The sequence below is a fragment of the Phaseolus vulgaris genome, chromosome 10, assembly GCF_051622355.1.
Source record: "Phaseolus vulgaris cultivar YP4 chromosome 10, ASM5162235v1, whole genome shotgun sequence".
NCBI classification, from domain to species: domain Eukaryota; kingdom Viridiplantae; phylum Streptophyta; class Magnoliopsida; order Fabales; family Fabaceae; genus Phaseolus; species Phaseolus vulgaris.
This window is the reverse complement of record NC_143507.1, coordinates 3487151-3509476: the sequence shown is the minus strand read 5'-3', so window position 1 is coordinate 3509476 and position 22326 is coordinate 3487151. Positions and strand designations below refer to the sequence as shown.

Sequence of the window (22326 nt, the reverse complement as noted above, 5' to 3'; positions counted from 1 at the left end):
ACCTTAACAAATTATCAAATACAATATGATAGCCAAGTTGTTAAGAAAAAATAAGTGTTTGATCACTACTAATGCAATTTTAGTTCAAAATAAAATTTCGACATAATAGATTGAAGAACTGACAAAACAAATGTCTAAATTGTCTCAACAACTCCATACTACCAATTTTGGTAAAGGACGAAGTTAGACCATGAAGTGTGATTTATGTGATGGTGAAAATAAGTACTATATTCATATATTAATATATATTAAAACTTGATATAAATATATTTATGTTTATATATTATATTATAAACACTTTATCCAAATAATTTTCAGATATTTTCTCTAAGTGAAACTCTAACCAAAAGAAATCTCCATTTTATTTACCATTATTATCTTAGACGATATTAATTATTTTTTTAGTTTTTTTAAACCCATGTAAATATGGATTATATAATACATATATTTTAATATATATAATTTAATATATTTTAATATTTCCCTCTATATATTCAATTGTTTTCATTACAGTAGAATGCAAATGGTCTAATTATCATATTATAAATAAAGTCACACAAATAAAAAAATAACATAGAAATACTATTTAAAAGTTGTATAAATTAAAATCAATAGCAGAATAAAAACACGAATATGTAAATGCAATAACATATGAGTTTTCATAACAAATATAAAATTTAATTATAATTCAAAACAATTTTTTTTTACTGACCAGTTTATCGAAAAGTTATTTTAAGATAATTAATGTCATTTCTAAGCAATTAAATTTAGCTTTTACATTAAAAAAATTCAAAACTAGAAGGAAAAATACTACTAAAAGATAAAGATTTATAAAAATATTTTAAAAAAAAATGTTTCTTGATAGATTTCAGATGTGACATGATCCGAGGTATAAAACTTGAAATGCTTAATGTTTAATGTTTAGAAACATGCTTTGAAATGCCAAATTCTGAACTCTTTCTTCCAATGTAACAACTCATCAGAACTGCATAGAGATGAATTGGCTTAGCCGCAGCCTTTCTAGGAGTTCAAGGAATAGCAAAACCCCAAGTACCCAAACACAGTCCAATTCCAAAGTTCAGCATCAACAACAAGAAGAAGAAAGCGTATATGGGATCACCGAGGAACTCATCAACCACGTCAAATCCTTCACCCTTGACAACTTTAAGAATTTCCCTGTCAAAGGTTTCCCTCCAATGTTTGTCCCTTAATTGAAAGAAAAATTGTGTGATTACGAATTTTTGATTTTCAATTTTCGAATTTTCATTGCCTGTTTTTCCATTCACCCCAGTTGATAGAAATTGGAATTGGAAGCTGTAGATTCTTATTCTTCGCAGGGAAACCCAATATTGTTGCAGGGTTATTCTTTACTTATCTGTTATTTTTTATTTGAAAAAAGTTTTCTTTTATTCAATTTTGTTTTTTTGGTTGCAGATGAAGATGAAGGCAGTTATTGGGAGGAAACTGAATCCTCTTCAAGCAAAGTTCGAAAGGATCTCTCCGAGTGGCAAGAGAGACATGCAATCCTCGTTCTCTCAAGAGTCAAGGTTCGTCTTCAACTATTCTTGTTTTTTGTGATGTTGAACACTTGAAGTATTAAACTGTAAAACTACTTGTGTTCGTTTATAGAAATACATGATTTTACCTTCATTTGTATCCCAAATATTGCAAGGTTGATGACACTCCTTAATCTAATGTATAAAATCATGTATTTTATTATGGGTTGCTTGCATGACATTTCTTAGTACCCATCCTGGTGATTAGCTGGTAGTCTTTTTTTTTTTTTTTTTTCTGATGATTGACCAATCAGGTTGGTATCGAACCTGTTTATTCTAACTGGAGTCAAGTGGCCCCACTTAATCTAATCATATTTATTCTTTTCACAAAGGGAAACTATATAGACAATGACAACAAAAGTTGCATTCCACGGGATGATGTAAGTGGTGGTGAGCAATCCATGTTAAGGATTTCAAGTAGTTTACATTGAGTTTCTAGCAAAACCTTCCTTTCCCTGGCTTGGAACCATCATCTATGAGACCATAGTCTTTGTACAAACATACAATTTGCCTATGTTGGCTTTAAATGATTATAGCAGTCTTAGATCCTGCCAATCACCTTAAGGCCTTTTGGTGAAATGCAAGATGTTTGTAGAGATCCTGTGTGATACCATGTTGGATTGGTTTAGAAGTTTTCCCCACAGGTGCATATCCTTGTTCTTGGAATTATCTAGTTTGTTCTTTGCTCAGTTTTCTGTGAATAAAGTAACCTCCCAAAATAGGAGACTTAATGAGAAGGTCTGTAGCAACCTCCTGGATGTGTTGCTCAGGGGGAGTTGTCTGATAAGGTATATTGCTTTTGTAGGTTCCTTTATGGCCTTAAGCAATCACCTCATGGATGGTTTGATCATATTTGGATTGTCATTAAACAACTTGGAATAATATGAAGTGAAGTTGATCATTCATTATTTTACTGTTTTGCTCTCAAAGTGACCATTTTTGGATTGTCAAGCTAAATTATTTCACTGTGATTTGTGCTAACATTGCCTTTGCAGTAAGCGTAGTCAACTTTTGAATTCTTCTCTGTCAAGACCATTGAGATGTAGTTGTACAAATACTAATATATATTACGAATGCTCTTGGCAAAGACTTTAATTATGAAGATAAGGGGAATAGTCAAATCATTGGGTATTTTGTTGTTGATTGTGCATACTCAAATAGTGATAAATGCTCTACTTTAGGGTACTTTCTTCTTATTTAGGGGGTAATTTAATATCTTGGAAAAGCAAGAAAAGAATGTTGTGGCATGATCAAGAGCAAAATACAGGGGAGTGACTTTAGTCACTTGTGAGATCATGGCTAAAGGAACTTCTCAGAGTGTAAATTTGAATATTCTCAAATGCCTCTTACATGTGACAAGTAGGCCACATTACACATCGCTTTTAATCTTATCTTTCGTGAACGAACCAATCATTTTGAGGTTTTGTTGTTGATTGTGCATACTCAAATAGTGATAAATGCTCTACTTTAGGGTACTTTCTTCTTATTTAGGGGGTAATTTAATATCTTGGAAAAGCAAGAAAAGAATGTTGTGGCATGATCAAGAGCAAAATACAGGGGAGTGACTTTAGTCACTTGTGAGATCATGGCTAAAGGAACTTCTCAGAGTGTAAATTTGAATATTCTCAAATGCCTCTTACATGTGACAAGTAGGCCACATTACACATCGCTTTTAATCTTATCTTTCGTGAACGAACCAACCATTTTGAGGTAGATTGTCATTTCATAAGGGAAAAACTAGACTCTAGAGGTATCACTACTAGATTAGTCAATTCTAGCGAACAATGGATAGATGAATTCACCAAATATCTGAGAGACCCAAGGATCAACCACATTTCTAGCAAGCTGAGCACATATGACTTATATGCACTAGCTTGAGGGGCATTGTTGTGATTACAAAAGTAAGAATCATATCTTTATAAGAAGAAATATCAAGATTGAATCTATATATTGTAGGATCATATTCTTATTATTAAAGGATATCAAATTTTCTTTATTTATTGTATTTATTTAGTTTTTTCAATTTAAATAAATCATCCATGTTGTCACAAAAAGAGACGGTTTCAGCTCAATGCTTCTCTTTATCTTTATATTTTAACAATTTGTTCTTTTTTCTCATTCTTTCGAATGTGTGGACAACTAACATGGTGGTGCTAAGTAATTTTATTTGGGTAACAACTATCAAGGAAAAAACTTCCCATGACTTTCCATTTGAAAAGTTCATGATGTATTAGATAATGGAGGACATAAAAAGCATGGAACATGAGAAAATGTTAGGAATTTGTCATGCCAATAATGATTTTTTCTTAAGGATACATGACTGTAAATATAACAAGAATGAAGATTAGGAAGAAGGAAGCAATCTTGTGCCCAAAAATAATATCATAATATGTTGTGTGGTTTGTTTTTTAATGTTCCTATTATTTCTTCCTCCTGTGTTTCTATTTTTCTTCTATTATTGAAAATATTAAGCAGCAACAAACAACAAGAAAACAAGTGAATCTTTTCCTTGTAGATCTATGTTGACTGGTGAATGCACAGAGTAAATTTCCAATTTCTAATTTCTAAGACCAAAGACTTAAGTTCAATATTCAACCAAAAGTTTTAACAGGATATGATATGGCAGCACCCAGTTGCATATCTGAATGAAGAAAACTGGGTTATTCATCAATAAATCCTCTGTCTGGTAATCTCCTGTGTTTGTTGCTGCTCATCTCTTCAAGGGGGTTGCTGTTTATCTGATGTGAAGGGGGACTGGGAATGTTTTTTTAACCTTGTACTCTTTTATCTCTTACGGAACTCATATTTCCTTTTACACCTGTAATTTTTTAATTTTGATACTATTTATTATTACCAAATCGATTTTATTGAACGTTAAAGCTGATAAATAAGATTTAGCCTATCGATATCACTTTGTTGACATAACAAAGTGATTGTTTTCCTGCTACCTGGCAATATTTGTTCATTATTATGAATGATGCAGTTTCAATAATTAAACTAGAACCAGGGAAAAGAGAATAAAATTTGAACAAATTTCTTTTACTCATGGTTGTTGATTGATTGTTAATGCTGTAGTCAATTAAGATGATTGGGTGTAAAATTAACCCATTTAGATTCAGCAGCTGTAAGCATGATAAATTATTAATGCAATTGTTATACAGGATGTGCATGAGTCATAAGTTAGTGAAACTAAGCAATGAGAAGCACCTTGGTGAAGACTTTTACTAGTTGGAGTCTCATAAGAACATCTGTAGTAGCTAAAAGACCACCACTGTCTAACTTTTCTTGAATAAAGTTTGTCAATCTCTCTGTATTTTGTTCTGTTCTGTTGAATTGGATTATGGACAATTCTAATTGTTGAACTGTTTTCGAAAACACCCTCATCGTCTGCTTCTCATACTTTTCTTTGCAGTCATCAAGAATAATCTTCATCCATAATCCTCCACACATGTTGTGTTGCATAGCTCAAAATTTTGCTTGTGCTCAAGATTGAACATCTATATTTGCTTCTTTTCCATGTAACTCGATTTCCTTCTAATAATATGCAATATCCATAAGTGGATTTCATATCCAAGACTGACTTGAAATAGTCTGCATTTGTATATATCTCCATGGAGGACAATGTACTTGCTATCCTGAATAATAATGATTTCCTTAGACTTGCCTTCAAATATTGGAGGATCCTATGGACTGCCTATAGGTGCCTTTCTTGGGGTCATGCATAACATTACTGACTACACTTCCAACATTAGCAGGTAGAAGATCAGTTTGCACAACTTGATAAATAGGATACCTTATAGAAGATCTTCTTCCTTTCCTCAAGGGAATAGGCATGACTTCTATAACTTTTTCAATTTTATTTTCACGGGTACCTCTCTCATTAACCCCCTAACTAACTACTTAATATCCTAATTGTACTAACCATCTCCCCCATTCTTTTACATACATGTGACTATATGAGTATTTGAATGCTCAATTTTTATCTACTTTCCTTGTTTAGAAAATATTTTATATAAAAATTAAACGAAAAAGGGAATTGTCTATCTTTATGCTTGATATGATACAGTTGAGTCACTGTTACCAAGAGTTATCGAGGGTATCAATTGGAATTTATATGGGCATTTCAGAGTCTCTAGCTATACTGTCATCTCTGATTAGGTTACTGGATTTACATTGATGTTCCAAAGTCATAAAGTTTTTTTTTTTTATGTTATTATTTGTCGATAGTTATTACTTGTAGGCATCAACAAAAGCATGAACTTATTCTCACAAATTATATGCTTTGGATAAACTTCTCATAGGTGTGTGTATATGTATATGTATATGTATATATATATATATATATATATATATATATATATATATATATATGGATATATATATATATGTGTGTGTGTATATATGTATGTATATGTGTATATATATGTATGTATGTACACTGGCTAAAATAGTTTTTTGAAGGCTAAATGTTACTTTTAGTCATTTATGTTAGTATTTTTACATTTTGGTACATCAAGTTTTAAAAGTCCCGATTTAGTATTTAATGTTTTTGAAAACGTTATTTATTAATAGAATTAGCTAATGTGTCCATTATCAGAGTTTTAAAAGTCTCAATTTGGTACTATATGTTTTTAAAGAAGTTCAGTTAGGTAACATTTTGTTGTTTTTTTTATAATCAGTGGTGGTAGTGTGACATATATTAATAAATTTTGATTTGACTTTATTCAAAACAATATTAATATATATAATTTTATAGTTGGATGACGAGGAAAAACAAAGCCATTCAATTAGTACAATAAATAATTATGATTTTTGTTATATTCCAGGAAATATCTCAACTGAGATATGTACTGTGTCCACGCCATTTGAAGGAAAATCAATTCTGGAAAATTTACTTTAAGCTTGCCAGGAGCCATGTTCTTGAGTAAGTCGTACAAATTCTTGTATGATTATTTGCAAATTTGTAAAACTGAATTACTCTGAAGTTTTGGCTACTTATTTTGTAGATAGTAGCTGCTTTGAGAATTTTGCTATCTTTGTTTCAACACTTCACCCCATATTTTGTGCTTGCACACATTCACAATGCCTATCACGTATGCATGGATACCAAATTAACAAAAAAAGGGGAGAATTGGTCCAATTCATGCTTGATGAAATATGACTCCCTTCATTGCTGCTAATCAGATACGAGCTTCGCCACATAAAACAAGAGAAACTGAAGCGGATGGCAATGGAAGATGAGAAATCTTCAGTTAACAACTCATATGAAGTTGAAATGTCAGAGGCAAAGGATTTCAACTTTATTGAGCCTCTACCACCCTCAGAATGAAAGCTCTGATATTTGTTGATGAGATGAATAGAACAGGTATTAAACTCTTAATATGTTTAGCATTAAAGGATCCGTACTAAATAGTGTTGCAAGTATGAAACTGCATTTCTTCAGCTGATATCACCATATTGTTCTGAAGTTAGTCTCAAGTATTTGGTGTTAGTTTCTATCTTTTAACATTGTTCCTTGATTCTTGACATAATTTTACTGACAGATAGTGCGAAATCCTTGGAAACTTCTGATGATGGTTCTTCGTTATGCAAGCAAGCTATTTCTTTAGCTTCAAGTTTCAGATACCCGAAAATCAAATCAAGGATCTAAAAAGTTTACAAATGAATCACGGATGATGTGGAATTTGAGTAAGATAGTCTGTGTTATTGATACTTTCTCACTCTTGTCCAGAATAATATAAACTACAAAATCTATTTGGATGGATGAAGTTAGAACCATTTTGGACATGACATTGGAGTTTAATAATTAGCGTAAATGTTGAGAATTTTCTTTTTACAAGGTTTATCTAATAGCTGCTTCTACTGTCTAGTGTTGTGGCGTTAAGATCATAAAACTATTCTAGGAAATAGTTTCTTCAAACCGTTCTTAATAATATATTATTGATGAACCAATATTAGAGGTTCTTATTGGATATTCTGATATGGAATTTTTCTTTTCTAATGTAAAGGGTTTGCATTTAGAGTATTGGCAAAACTTGTTGGGAGTCGGCCACTTTGATTTGGTGGGTTGGGTGGCATGTATAAACCCATCATCTTACCCATCATCAAGTCAATCTGCAACAAATTTGTTGTTCAATGGGTAATAATAGAGGAGTTTAATTTGTGGACTATGAGAAGTTGAGAATAAACCCAATTTGGGAATTTGGGAATATTGTAGGACTGAGGGTATGTTTTTATTCATGCATGATGGTTCATGTATGTAAGGTACAAAATATATATCAAGAACGTGAAAGTTTGATTAAGTAAAAATTTATGTTTAAAGGTTCCTAAACCAGGCAGTAGACCGTCTTCTGGGGGTTAGAGTATTTGGCGGTACAAGACCGTCTATCTTGACTAGAGCTTCTGATTGGATGTGTGTTGCACAATTTAACTTCTATCATCATTTGGTGTTTTTATCACCTAATTAAATCATTATGCACATGACTTTGCAATAGTTTGACAAGTCCTTTGAAAGTTAGTGATTCCTCGTTTACTTTTCATGTTTACCTTATGTTTGTTCTTGCATTTTCTTTCATTATCGTCTAGCGTTTGTGTGTGGTAGATAGTCTAGTGAACTTGTATATATTTCATTACAAACTAGTGTGGTGAGCGTGGATAGAAGGAAATTCAATCATCATGACTTCTGCAAAGTATGAAGTTGAGAAATTTATTGGTTTGAATGATTTTGGGTTATGGCAGTTGAAGATGCATGCTCTTCTGATTCTACAGGGCCTTCTTGAAGCTTTGGAAGGTGAATCCAAGCTTGATAGAACCATGATTGAGAAGGACAAAACTACGTTGTTGGACCACAACATAATTGTTTCGAGTCTTGGTGACAAGGTGTTAAGGCAAGTTTTGAATGAGCAACAAGGTTATGGATGCAGTCCCTAGTGAATCGTTTGTACCTTAAGCAAGTGTTGAACTCGTAAAAGATGAGTAGTGATAAGGCAATCAATGAACAATTCGACAAATTTAATAACTTGATTCTTGATCTTGAAATATTGATGTCCAGATTAATGATGAAGATCAAGCTTTGCTATTGTCGTGCTCCCTGCCTAAGAATCATGATCATTTCAAGGAGACCTTGTTGTATGGAAGAGAACCTCTCTCTTTTAAGGAGATTTAGGTTTCCTTGAAATCGAAAGAGTTGAATGAGAAGTTTGACATTAAGGCGTCCAATGCTAGAGATGGCCTGGTAGCAAGGGGGAGATCATTTAACCATAATAATGAAGGAGTTAGATGGAGGTCAAAGTCCAAGACTCATGATGGAAAGGTAGTAAACATCTACTACAAGTGTTACCACTGTTAAAAGGAAGGTTACACAAGAAAGTTTTGTCCTCAAAAGCAAAAGAAGGCTGAAAATCCTGATAGATCGTTTGGGTTCTACATTTGGTGAAACATCTCTGGTGGAAAACAATTATGAATCATCAAAGGTCATCATGGTGTCGAGTAGTGTTGATGATTGTAAATGGATCATAGATTTTGGTTATTTGTTTAACGTGAAACCTAATTGTCTGTGGTTCTAGCAGTTTGCACAACATGAAGGAGGATTTGTTTTCTTTGGTGATAACAAGTCTTTGTTGACATTGGAATGATTAAATTTTGTCTGCATGATGGAACTCAGAGGATACTTAAGAAGTTAGGTATATATTAGCTTGAAATGAAACTTAATATCACTAGGTTGATAAGTTAATATCTAGCTTATGTCTTTACATTCATTAGTTTACTTTGATTTTGAGGTTACAAAATTAGGAACTAGGTAAGTATTTATGTTTTCAGAATTTCTTTAAATTTGTGTTTGAGTCTTGAGAAATTAAAAGCACAAATTAAATTACTTAATGGTGGATGAATGCCTAATTAGCTTTCGTTCATATAAAGTGTGATAAGAAAAATAAAGAAAAAAAAGATATTGTGCATGTTTTATAATTCTTTTGAGACTTTGATTTATTTTTAATCAAGTTCTTTATTGGATGTTCAAATTAATTCCATTACTCATTAGTTTTGATTTATTTCTCATTACTCATTAGTTTTGATTTATTTCTTAATATTTTTAAGTCAGAGTAAAAAATATTTTTAGTCCTTGAATTTGTTTTCTGGTATGCACAATATCATTGACATGGACATTATTATAAACTCCAAACTAAAAATTCTTTTGGTATTGCCATTGTTTACTTATGATAACTTATTCCAAAGAGTTTCTATATTACAAGAAATAAAGTAGTCTAGAATTTCGATTAGGAACTAAAACAAATTTTTATGTAAAAACGAAAAATATATTTAATCTATTAATTAATTATATTATAAATATTGATAATAAAAAGATATTTTTAAACTAAATTTCAAATCTTGATTAAAATAATTTAATTCTAATTGTCTAAGGAAATTTATTTAATTTATATATAAACAAATTAATTAAATTCATATCGAAAATCAAATATTAAACCAGTTACATTACAATTTAGTAATTATAAATTAAGTAATTAATTTACATTGAAGTTTAAGGTGTTTACAACAATCAACATAATTAGTTGACTAGAGACCTCATTGCAACCAAAAATATTTACAGACTTATATGAGATTATTAAAAGTATTTTAGTTGATAGAATATCCTCAATTTCTTATACAAATAAAAGTTACTTAGTTTCACAATTAACATATACTTTCTATAGTCCTATTATGATAATTTATTCAAATAATTATACCCAAAATATAGGATATTACATTTAGACTAGAGCATTATCTTTATTTTTGGTAATGTTTCTAAAGTATTCTAGGTAAGGAATCAACATCAATATATTGATATTTGCCATTATCTCATTGGTTGAGTTTGATGCTTTCAATGTAGGAAATGTGACTGAACTATTTTAAGGACATATCACATGTACTTTAGTAAAAAATTGAAGGGTAGTCATAATAATTACTCTGTCCATGACAAAAAACTTTATACTTTTCTTAGGATTTTGTAAAATTAATATTATCTTGAATTAAAGATGATTGAATTGTATTTTGAAAACTTTTAGGCATTTACAAATATGGCATATGAAATGTTTAAAAGATAGTTTTATATATTCAATGATCATTTACTATAGTTTTGTCTATTGAAGCATGTTAAATGAAGTTTTTCAATCTAACTTATTTACTTATGTATATTCAAGTAATTAAATGATAATAATTTCTTATGACCAAGCATTATAGAACAACTTTAACACTTAATTGGTTTTCTTGTTTAAATTTGTTTTAATTGCACATGATCACTTAACAACTTTCCTCATTCGTTAGTGTAAATAAAGATAAAATAAATATAGAGAGATAGAATAGCGAGAACAAACATTCATTATATTTTTGCATGTTCGTCTGTCGTAATATACTACATCTAATTCTCAATCAATAGATTGAGTTTCATTAAGTAGACTAATGTTGCAAAGTACAATGTGAGTATTCTTTGTGTTCGTAGCCACTTCTAGTTATTCCCTTTAGTATTTTAACACAATTCACTCCTAGCTTAACGAGTATTTTTTCAAAAAATACACTCGTGCCTTATGGAATGAGTATACCTCTTTATTTGTGTCTGCCATCAGACACGTGGGTTGACATGTTCATTTACTTCTAAGTCTGATTCAGAGTTTGTATTCCTATGTAGTCATTATCCCATTTTTCTTAAGCTTTGATATCTTTTGCAACTTGGGACCTTCAAACCTCTTGTGACTAGGTTTGTTGCATTGATAATAGACATTTTGAGATGTTTCATCCTCTTTTTTTTGTACAACCCTTCTTTCCTTCAAAGAGGAAACTTTTTGTATCAATGTCCCTTTTGTTTAAGCAGATGCTTAAACTTTATAGACATGAGAGATATATTTTCATCAATTGAGTTTTATGATTCATACTCATGTTTCTCTCTTTTAGCTTCTTCTAGTGTTTTTAGGACTCTAGTTTTCTTTATTATGATAAGGATTGACTTTAACTTATCCTTCAATCCTTGATCCAATGAGGTTGAAGCTTCTTTCTAACTGTTGTCTAAAGATGTGTTTCATGTACTCTTAGGATTCTTAGTAGTTCGTCTCATGTAAGCTTCTTTAGTTCTCGAGCCTCTCTTATGGTTGTTGTCTTTAACTCTAAATCTTGGGCATGTTTTTCAACAACTTTAGATTTATTTATGCTTTGTAGAAGATTTGTCCAAGGGCTTCTAATTTGTTGAGAAGAACCTTCATTCTTCTAAACATGTTGTCAATGCTTTCTCTATCCTTCATGGTGAAGGATTCATATTGACGAGTGAGGGTGACAACTTTTCAAAGTTGAACATTTTTATTCCCTTCGTAGTTAAGCACTAAGGAATCTCATATCTTCTTTGTAGTCTTTATTATGCACACTTTCTTATATTAATTTTTTAAAAGTGTAGAAATAAATGTGTACCTCACATTTTTGTTAAGTTGTATTTGACTATATCTTCTTCATCCCAACCCTCCTCTAGGGAAGTGATTTTTATGTCTCTTTTTGTGATGATTTTCCATAGCTGATAATGTGTGTACTTTATGTACATTTCCATTCTATCTTTCTAGTATGGAAAGTCTTCTCCCAAGAATTCAGGAATTTGGAGAGTGAAGCTCCTTCAACAATCAGTTATGGTTCCATACTTATCATTATTGGATTTTTTCTTCTAAAGTTGTCAGATGCACAACCCTTTAGAGGTTGAACTCTGATACCAACTGCAAAAAATAAGAAATAACAAAGAAGAGAGAATTGAATTGTATTTTAAATTTTTACAGTTTTTCGTTTGTATCATCTGAGTACGCATGGTCAGACAATACGTAGATACATATACTATGATATAACAAATAGTTTCGTAAGTTCAATTTTAACTTTCCTTCCTTTAGTTAGATAAACAACTATCACATGTAATGTAAAAAATTAAGAAATAAACAGATACTCAATATTTTTATACTGATTCAACTAATTCCATAGACTATATCCAGTTCTAACCAACCAACCAAGTTCAACTAGAAAATTATCGCTCGGAAGTACAATACGTTATTCTTTTCCAAACCACTCCTCGGATGCCTTTTGTTTGATGCTAGCAATGTTGTGGGGTGGAAGAAGGAACAAGGTGGTAATATTTCATGATGAGATGGTTGGGATGAGGAGTTGCATGAAGATAGTGGAAGCAAGGACAATGAGAAGGTATAATGCTTTGTAATAAAGATTGTCTTAAGGAGCAAAGAGTAAGACAAAAGCAATTATAAGAGCAAAACGGAAAAAAGTAAAAACAACTCTCAAATATGAAAACACAACAAATGTGAAGTGTTCACACTCTAAACATAAAGAGACACTCTTTATTTTTTTTAAAGTAAAAAATAATAAAATTGAGTAGTGTAAACATCATTTGAGTCATTAATACTTTGTTAACTAATTAGTGTTTATTTCAACATTTTGTTTTCTTATTAAAAATATATAATATTGATAATAGTTGTGAAATTTTTTATTTTATCATATGTATATATAATTTTTTTTATGCATTCTAAAAAATGAAGACCCTAAAATGTTTCTTGAGCACTTTGACTTGAAACCAAAACTTTGTTTTGTTTTGTTGTACAGGAAAGCAATGAATGTGAATATAGTGGAAGATATGATATGATATGTTATGGAAAGCATTATGTGATGTGGGAACATTTGAGACCCTACTTCATTAACTCTACTAGTGTCCTACAAAGTAGGTGGTGGGCAATCATTAATTTTAATTTATGAAACTTCCCATACCCATCTCTATCCAAATTTTGAGTCTTCTTTCTCTCTTTTTCACCTTTATTTCTTGCTTTCTTTAACGTGGAAAGGGAAATCATTTGCAGATGCCAAACCAATTACCTTTTCTTATTCCATTACAACACCCTTTTCTAAATCTTAAGCAATCTAAAATGTAAAATATTTTCCCTAGATCATCACCTTTTCTTGCTTTTCCTTGTTCTAGTTATCTAGTGTTGGAACTAGGCGATCCTTCACTTTTGTTTTATGAAAATTATCCTTAAAAGATGTATCAATGGGTTAAAGAAAAAAAGGTATATTTAAACTCTCATTAATCTCAACTCTTAAACAATGTAGGACTATATTCACAATACAACAACATAAAAAATATATAGAAGTCTATTCACACTACAGAAAAATTATTATATAAAAATTAGTTTTAGAGATCAAAACTAATTAATTACTATATTAATTAAACTAGATACTATTTTATAAACTAAAAATTTATTAGTATCTAAAATAGTTTATAATATTAATAAATATTTATAAATTAGTTTTTATATTGATATCTAACATTAATTACTAGGGTTTTAACTAGTAATTATCTTCAATTATAAATTAATTTTTGTACTGACTAATTTAGAATTTAAAGTAGTTAATAGTTATAATTTGGGTAGCTAATGATAGATACCAATCTAAAAACTGATTTATAATTTTTTATTAATAAAAAGTATTTTAAATATAAAAAAAATAGTTTGCAAAACAGTATATAATTTTGTCAATATAGTAAGTAATTATTTTTCTCTAAAATTAATTTCTCTTTAATTATTTTTTATTTAATGATTTTCTTGTAGTGTAAGCTACTCATAGAGTTGTCCTAATTAAAATATAAAACAATTTTTTTTCTTAGAAAAATATAACTCTAAATAATAGTTAATACCAAGCTTGTTTTTTTACATGGTTTCAAACATGAGTTTCCTTACATGAAATATTCTTGCAAACGTAAACATGGATTCCTTACATGAATAGTTCATAACGCATGAGCGCAATGCGGATCCACTATTACACCATTCTCATCAAAGTACTTTTAAGCACTTTTTCTTTCATTTTAATTTTAAATAAAATTGAAATTTTTTAGAAGAAATGATCAATAGTTTTAAAATAATTTTAGCTAACAATAAAAATGTTATCATATAACCTAAATAAAAGTTTACAAATGTAAAAATATTTATTTCTTAAGAATGTTAATTGTAAACATTTTTTTTATTATAGTAAATTTTACAGAATAAACATGTGGAATATACTAAAATACTAATTACAAAGAGCTTTTTAACAAAGCTTGTGCTGCCAAATTAAAAAAAAAATAAAAATCTGTCAAATAAATGCATTGTTCCAAAGATTATTGTGGGTGGTGACACTGAAGTCGTGAGGTAACACATGGCAATGAAAACAATGGTAATCTAGGATGTTTATGGTGGAACCGATTCATGATCATGCTTACTAGTGACCGACAATTATTATAACTCAGAATATGCACATGACAAATATAAAGTATTAATTTTAATAACAAAGTCATGTTCTTGGAGACTCTTGAACGGTAGACGCGAAGTACAGAAAAGAGCCATGGATAGGATGTTAAATGTCAATATCCTTTGGTCGAAGTGTGGGTCCTGGAAAAACTTGAATGTCAATGTGAGAGAAAAAAGGAGAGTCTTGGTAGGTGAGAGTTTTTTCTGAAGTATACGAAGTGAATACGGATGGAGCTTTATGGGGTTTTCTAGGTCGAGTTTTTTGTGTAGGTATCTTTAGAGGTAGTAAAGTGAATATATGGACAATTTTTTTTGTTTATTTTGGTGTACAGTCTTCTTTGTTTACTGAATTTATGGGACTAGTTAGAGGTTATAATCTTATCTGTTTTGGAAAGTGATTCTGCTTTGATTTGATTCGTGATGTTTTTAAAAATAATCTTTTGGTCTTGGATCCTTAGGAATAGGTGGAATAAATTTCTTGGTTTTTGTCGGAGTATTGTTTTTAAAGTCTCTCATCTTTAGAGAAGGGAATCATTGTGTGGATAAGTTAGCTAAACTGGGTTTCCTTCATCAGCTTGATTGGGTTTGGTATTGTACTTTGTCTCCAGTGTTTATATGGAGTTCTTTCATAATAGGTGTGAAACTCCTATGCTTCGTTTTTCTTAGGTTTCTTGTGTTTTTTTTTTTGTATGGGTCTTGACCTAGTCCCCCCATATCGGTTTGTATTCTTTTTTTTATAATATTTTTTCTTGTAATGGAAGATGATTATTGAAATCTAGGGTGTTAGCCTAATTGAGATGTCAGGTTTCATAGTAATGCCTAACATGGAGTTTAAAGAAAAAAGAAAACAAAAGAGAGTCATGGTGGTTGAGAGTTTTATGTTTTATATGAGGTATACGAAAGTGGATAGTGTAGGATGGAGAGTTGGGGAAAGGAGTATGATAGTATTATGCGAGGACAGATGGTTAGGTAAGGAGCCACTCAAGTAAAAATATTTAAGAATGTATGCTAATGCAACATGAAGGAAGCAACATTAGGGTAGCTAGGGAGATGGAATGGTAACTTGTGGGAGTGGAGTATAAATTGGAGGAGAGATTAGTTTGAACAGGAAAAAATTCAAGCATATTTTTTAAGCTCACAAGTCCAGGTGAAGAGGGATAGTGGAACTCGTGGGCGTGGATGGATGAAAATGATGACACATACATGGTAAAAATGACATATACGAAACTGAATGCCAACACTATTGGAGAGTAAGACTATTTTACTTCATTATGGAGTTTGAAGGTTATCCCATTTGCATAACACCTTACATGGAGAGTAATGATAAATAAGGTAGCCACAAAAGATAACCTAAGTAGGAGGAGTGTAATAGTTTGGGTGAACCAAGATAAATTCTTATGTGTTGATCTCTCGTTACTTTTGTTATTGTTCATACTTTGTTATTTACTCAACAGTAAGCACAACCTTTACACAACATTTCTGATGGAGTTCTCCTTGGCTCCTTGAAAATTTCTTCGACTGAAAGTGATTTTTGGATGGAAAAGATGATTGCAGTGAAATGAAAGGATAAAAAATGGGTAAAACTTTGGAAAATGGGTAGGAGAATAATGCTAGGAAGGAGGTTAGACCAACCTTCTAGCAAGTTTCTAAGCTTCGCAAACTAAGAGTGTGAGAGCAAGAGATAAGACAGACTAAGAGAGGAATGCAAAATCAATCTTGGCAGCAATTCAATACTCAATTCATAGTCTAAATTATTTACAAGACAAGCACATTTATTTATAGTTCTTGTGACTCATAAAGTGACTAGTGAATCTTCTAAAATCCTCTCCATTAGTAGGTTGCCATGTGGCAATCCTAGTCTTTAAGAAGTTCTCCATTCATATGAAGCCAAGTGGAAAAAGGATGTTGAAGAGTCATGACAAGTGGCGCCCAAGGAGAAGCATGTGACATGCAGGAACTTCATTAGTCATTTTTGAAGAAGGGAAGGACTAGGTGCTTACTTGGCATCTTAGATGGCGTCGTGTGAGTTCCATGTAAGCGTCTCCTCTTGGCCTTTTAAGGCACAAAATCCTAGATTAATTTGACCTAGAATACAAGGCCCAAAATCCTATTCTAATCAGAATCCAAAATATAAAGACTGAAAATAAATTCTAACTACTCTATACAATTTTACAAGACTAAAGAAGAAGAAATCTTTAGAAAATATCTTCTGAAACGTTGTTTTCTCTCTTCTTAACATGGATGTTCTAGTGGCTTGGATTGACCTCCATCAATTCCTCACCCAACACCCATCAGGTCTAAGGTAATCAAAGCCTTGACTTGATAATTTCTTCTCTTGAAGTGCCTACCTCCCCACCATCTATGGACTTTAACACCTTTCCAACATAATCAACACCTTCCACCTTAATCACTTAGCCTCTTTTAGACCTTCCATAGAACAAAGATTATAAACCTAAACTTGAACTTCATAATTCATAGAAACCTAACTCACATACCTTCTCATCCTACGAAACCATAACTTGCAACACATGGGCACTTCAACCTTCCTCAACCTTCCAATCTTCACCAAAATACCTTAGTCTTCCAAATGATGCCATTGTCATGTTAGACCCTCCAACATAGTCGCAACCAATTTATCCGTAAAACCTTCCTAGGCTCCCTAGCCTAACCAAACCCTACCTAGCCACCTCTAGGTTGGTCAAAACAAGTAAGCCAAATGGTTATCTAAAACTATGCCCTATGAATCAAAAGTTGAGTCATCTCTCTCCATCATTTAACAAGTAAAATGCAGTTATAGACAATCTATTACAAATTGGAAACATTATGATTCAACCGTTTTTAAAGAATCATATGTTCTTCATCCCACCTTCCTAGAAAATATCTAAGGACATTAAGTTCAAAGTCCAAAGTACACAGATTCAAAACTCCTTCCTCAAAATCCTCAATCAACTCAAAATACCTTTTACCCCTCCTCAACCATCTCTACAACCACCTTCACCCCCCGCAGTAGTCATGATTCATCTTTTCTAGGATCTCTTTTTTATGGTGTCAAAAAAAGGGGGAAATAAGTGTTTTTAGTTCTTTGTTCTTCACTTTATTTATTTTTTTATTGAATCTTAGTCTAAGAACAACTAGCTCCAGAAAGGTTTGAATGGAGCCTTAGAATCTTTTAACAATGGGTAAAAATAAATTCTCTAGCAGACCATCTAACATATTGTGTAGTGGAATCATCTAGCGAGCATAAAGTAAAACAGTAAACATATTTTATACTGATTTACCCCAAATCCTAAGCTACATACAATTCTCTCTTAAGCAACCACTTAGGAGGTTCCACTAATAAAATCACTTGATTACAACGAGTTGACAAATCTTTCCAAGTTATATTGAGTTAACAAAGCTCTGCAGGTTACGTGAGTTGACAAACCTCTCCAGGTAACATCTTCTTAATCTCCCATTGAGATTAACAACTCACAAAGGTTTAGAACACTTGATGGAGGTATATCTAAACACCACCAATTCAAGCTAAAAAGAATGAAGTAGAGGATGCAGGAAAGAATAAATTTCGTTCTTTTAAGCCTTGTACACACATGTATATAGTAGTATAGGATATTCCTGAGTTTTTATAATTATGGGATGATTAGAGTAGGGTTTTGTGTCAAAGTCACAGAGGAGGGGCTTGTTTCAAACCATGACATAGGATGAGAAGCAACACACTTAACCCTAATCATATGATAAGTTTGTACTCCAAGCTAGGGTTATGAGACTTGGGCATCAAGTTAGGGTTTCTAACCCTAGCTTCTCTTACATTTTAGGGTTAGAAGCTTGGCTTGCAAGCTTTCTTACTATATAAATAGGCAGCATGTCTACATAAAATGCAAACTTGACGAGTATTGGATTTCTATCAAAATTGTTTAAGCTTTTCTTTCCAAAAGTCTCAATCCTTTGCTAACACTTTGAGAGTGAATTAGTCTAGGGAATTTGCATAAGTTTGGCCTAACCTCTTCAACATTATTTCAATATTCTTCCAAAACATTCCAATTCCACTACATTTTCTCATTCATTCCTACATTTCTATCGGAGAACAAGCATGGAGCAAAGGAGTTATCCATCAATTGGTCATCAGAGCCATGATTCAACACCAAAGCTAAGTGTTCTTTGGTCAAAAATTTAAAATCCTTGTGTTCTAATTGTATCTGTTTGTTTTTTGAAATTCTTACATGTTTTGAATTTAATCTACTAAATAAAATAGGATTTCAATGCATTTAATCAATTTAGACCACTCAAATTCCTTGAACCGAGTCAGTTAGGTTCTCCATTGCATGCATGTTGAATTTGTTTTGTTCAAGTCTTTCTTTAAGTTTTAATCAATTAAAAGTTGATATTAGATGTTGATTTTCATTTTATGATCAGTTCATGTCATGTTCAACGTCATGTTAATTCATAATTATCTTCATGAGTTTTACTTAGCTTATAAGTTGTTTCATAAAATGTCTAGCTGAAAACATAGAAGTTGTTTGATAAAATGTTTCAATGAAATTTTTGTGTTTAGCTTTTCTACGTTTTTCTTATTTTTTAAGTGAGTTCATGACTTACTAATAGTTCAGTAGTAAGTTTCTTAATACATCAATACTCTTTTTGTATGGAAGTCTTGTTCAATTTTTGGAATCTTTAGGTTTGGATGAAAACCATCCAACCTCAAAACTTTCGGTTAAGAAGATAGACAAATATTAAGCCTTATTGAAGAGATTGTAAAGTCTTTTTTCTTCTTTTTAGTCTTGTAAAAACTGTATAGAGTAGTTAGGAAGTATTGAACCTTGTATTTTGGGCCCAAGTAGAGTAGGGTGTAAATAGAAAATAAGGTAGGGTGTAAAATAGTAAAACCGTGTCCACATGTCCTCTCCGAATGGAGAGGATTTTACTCCAATGAAGGCATGCCACTTTTCACTCTCACTACAAAAAAAAGTGTATATTGTGGCGGTTATTTTTGTATAAACTGGCGTTTATAACCGTCACAATATACGGTTGTGGCGGTTTCCCAAACCGCCATAGAACTGGCCGCCACAAAGTTTAATGTGGCGGTTTTACGCTACCCGCCGCAACACCCGTCACTTTAAACATAGTGTAAATAGTGGCGGTTTTTATATGTAAGTAGTGTGAGTTATAACTGTCGCAATTTACATTCATTGAAGAAGATTTTGGCGCCATAATATACGTAAGTAGTGACATTTTTAACTGACGTAATTTTAATTCTGAATAAATAAAATTTAACCACCAATTTTTTATAATATTTTTTATAATCTAATTTATACAATTATAATATTTAACCACCAATTTTACATAATAAAATAAAATAATGTATAAAGTTATAATCATTCAATTCATTTCATTGAAAATTAAAGCATACATGTTCAAAATTTTATATATAATTGAAAATTAAAACAGAAAAAGTTCATACATTCCTAATCAAATTTAAAATTACAACACATAATTGTTCAAAAGTTCATACATTTCTAATCAAGTTAAAAATTAAAACACACATCCCTAATCAATTTTGCTTCCAACACTTGATCATATTACTTGATTAGGTGATGGAACACCACTTCCATAATTTGATGCCTGAAATAAATAATTTCAACATTAGTTCATCAATAAATATTTATAATATAAATATAGACTTTTATTTTTTATTCATTTAAAATTTATTTTTAAATAAAACTCATGCCATACCATTTATATAATTTAAAGAGATAAAGTAGGTTGTGACCTTCGTAGTACGTGTTAGAGTACCAATATTTGTGGTATTAATACAGACCATTTTTTTTTGCCCAGGAGTTTGAATTAATCAAAAGTTAATGCAAATTCAATGCAAGGTAGGATATTCCTATATGGGAAAAGTGGTTCTTGTTAAGTCACTTGTTCAATCCATGATCCATAATGAACTCACATCATGCTTATTTGCCAAAATTAAATCACCCTATCATACGTTCAATCAATTCAATTATAATATTTTCATATATTGTTGAATGATTTGATAGCTTTATGTTGAGGAGAAAAAAAATATAGTTTATTAAATGAAAAGTCATTAAGTATTAATTCACTAACTAAATTTAATAAAGAAATAAACTTTTTTTTTTTTTTGATATTACCATATCACATCACATGATTTAATAATTTAAGAGGATCTACATCTAAATCCAAATAAATTAGTTTGATGTAGTACTGGATTTCTTTAAATTTAATCTCAGATTTCTAGGTGTTAATCTAAGTTGTTCTTTTTATATTTGTCTGCAATCTGTAAATTTTCTTCAAATCCTACTGCTTATGCAACAACTTTGTTATCAACTAAGAACCTTAACTCTTAATTAAAAATGAATAAACCTTAATAAATTTTGGAAGACATACAAATTTAACATATCCAAAACTGACAAAGGTGAAAAGGACACCTGCAATTTCCATCGTACCATGGAGCAGGCTTGCTTGCCAAACTTACCAACCAATGACCTGCTCCACTCACTATTCACTATGCTTTTAGAGACAAGAACCAAATACTTGTTAGTCTAAAGCAAAAATCACAGTTTATGTCTATTTGTTCTTCTCATCCTCATACCCAGATGCTCTTCCTCTTCTTGCAATGAGGTATGGCTCTGGGGAGGCGTTATCACTGGGCATATATTAGCCCCTGATAAGATCTATTTGCTAAAAAACTCTGCTTCTGATCTAGCATTTCCTTTCATTAGAGCATTAGAGTGTGCTGACAATAAAGTTTCGTGAAATGGAATAAAATATGTACTAACTAATGTCTGAATATAAAGAGAAAATAGTGTTTAAAGATTTACTTAATGGGATTGTTTAACTATAAATTGAATACTGTTGACATGTCTTCAATAACCAGCTACTAACTGATACTTCTCTCTTGTATTTAAAGAATAAATCCTTTTTCACTACCAAAACAATGGATACAAATAAAAAGACCAGTGATTCTCTTCTTGATGAACTTTTAGCTTGGTTTTGACCTAGATGAAAACAAATTAAACAAGAAAAAAGGTAAATGCCATTTTTTAAAAAATACTAACAATGCATGAAACCAAAACTGATATCTTTATGCAAAGTGAGTGGGAGGGGGGAGGAGAGGCTAATATCAATTTTTAAAATTCACTAATTTATGAAACTTAACCGACAGCTATAATCTTTATTATGAATTGAATACTACCTCATCCACTCGAACATTATAGATTTGTATGGAAGAGTCATCCATGCCAATGGCAATAATATTGTTGTCTTGAGGATGAAATACAAGAAATGTAGTGCTGGTGGAGGCGGCATGAAAGTTGTCATTGTTTGCAGTTAATATTCACAAAAATTAATACGCCCGCAATATACAATTGCAACAAAAAGTGAAAGAAAGGGGTCATGGAGTGCTAAAATAAACCATCAAAGGGATGCTTAGCAAAATAATTTGTATAGATTAT

The 22326-nt window shown here is 31.2% G+C and overlaps 1 protein-coding gene and 1 long non-coding RNA gene across 4 annotated transcripts; one reads left to right on the top strand and one right to left on the bottom strand.

The window, feature by feature from the left end:
* Positions 1–919: 919 nt before the first annotated feature.
* LOC137819262 (BSD domain-containing protein) lies at positions 920–7389 on the top strand. 3 transcript variants are annotated; one of them, XR_016516448.1, is made up of 5 exons: positions 920–1185; positions 1435–1547; positions 6383–6480; positions 6563–6921; positions 7100–7389. XR_016516448.1 is itself a non-coding variant. In XM_068623057.2 (5 exons), the coding sequence occupies exons 1-4, from the start codon at positions 996–998 to the stop codon at positions 6883–6885; spliced, it is 546 nt and encodes a 181-aa protein (XP_068479158.1). In that variant the 5' UTR covers positions 920–995; the 3' UTR covers positions 6886–6921; positions 7100–7389. The 3 variants fall into 3 exon arrangements, 2 of the variants coding, with proteins under 2 accessions (XP_068479158.1, XP_068479159.1); XM_068623057.2 differs by having other exon boundaries at positions 6741–6921; XM_068623058.2 differs by having other exon boundaries at positions 952–1198; positions 6741–6921.
* A 12895-nt stretch (positions 7390–20284) lies between these two features.
* On the bottom strand, positions 20285–22318 carry LOC137819682 (uncharacterized). Its single transcript, XR_011082373.2, has 3 exons — positions 22068–22318; positions 21301–21870; positions 20285–20473 (listed from the first exon to the last, which is right to left on the bottom strand). It is a non-coding gene; the product is annotated as an uncharacterized LOC137819682 (long non-coding RNA).
* Positions 22319–22326: the final 8 nt, after the last annotated feature.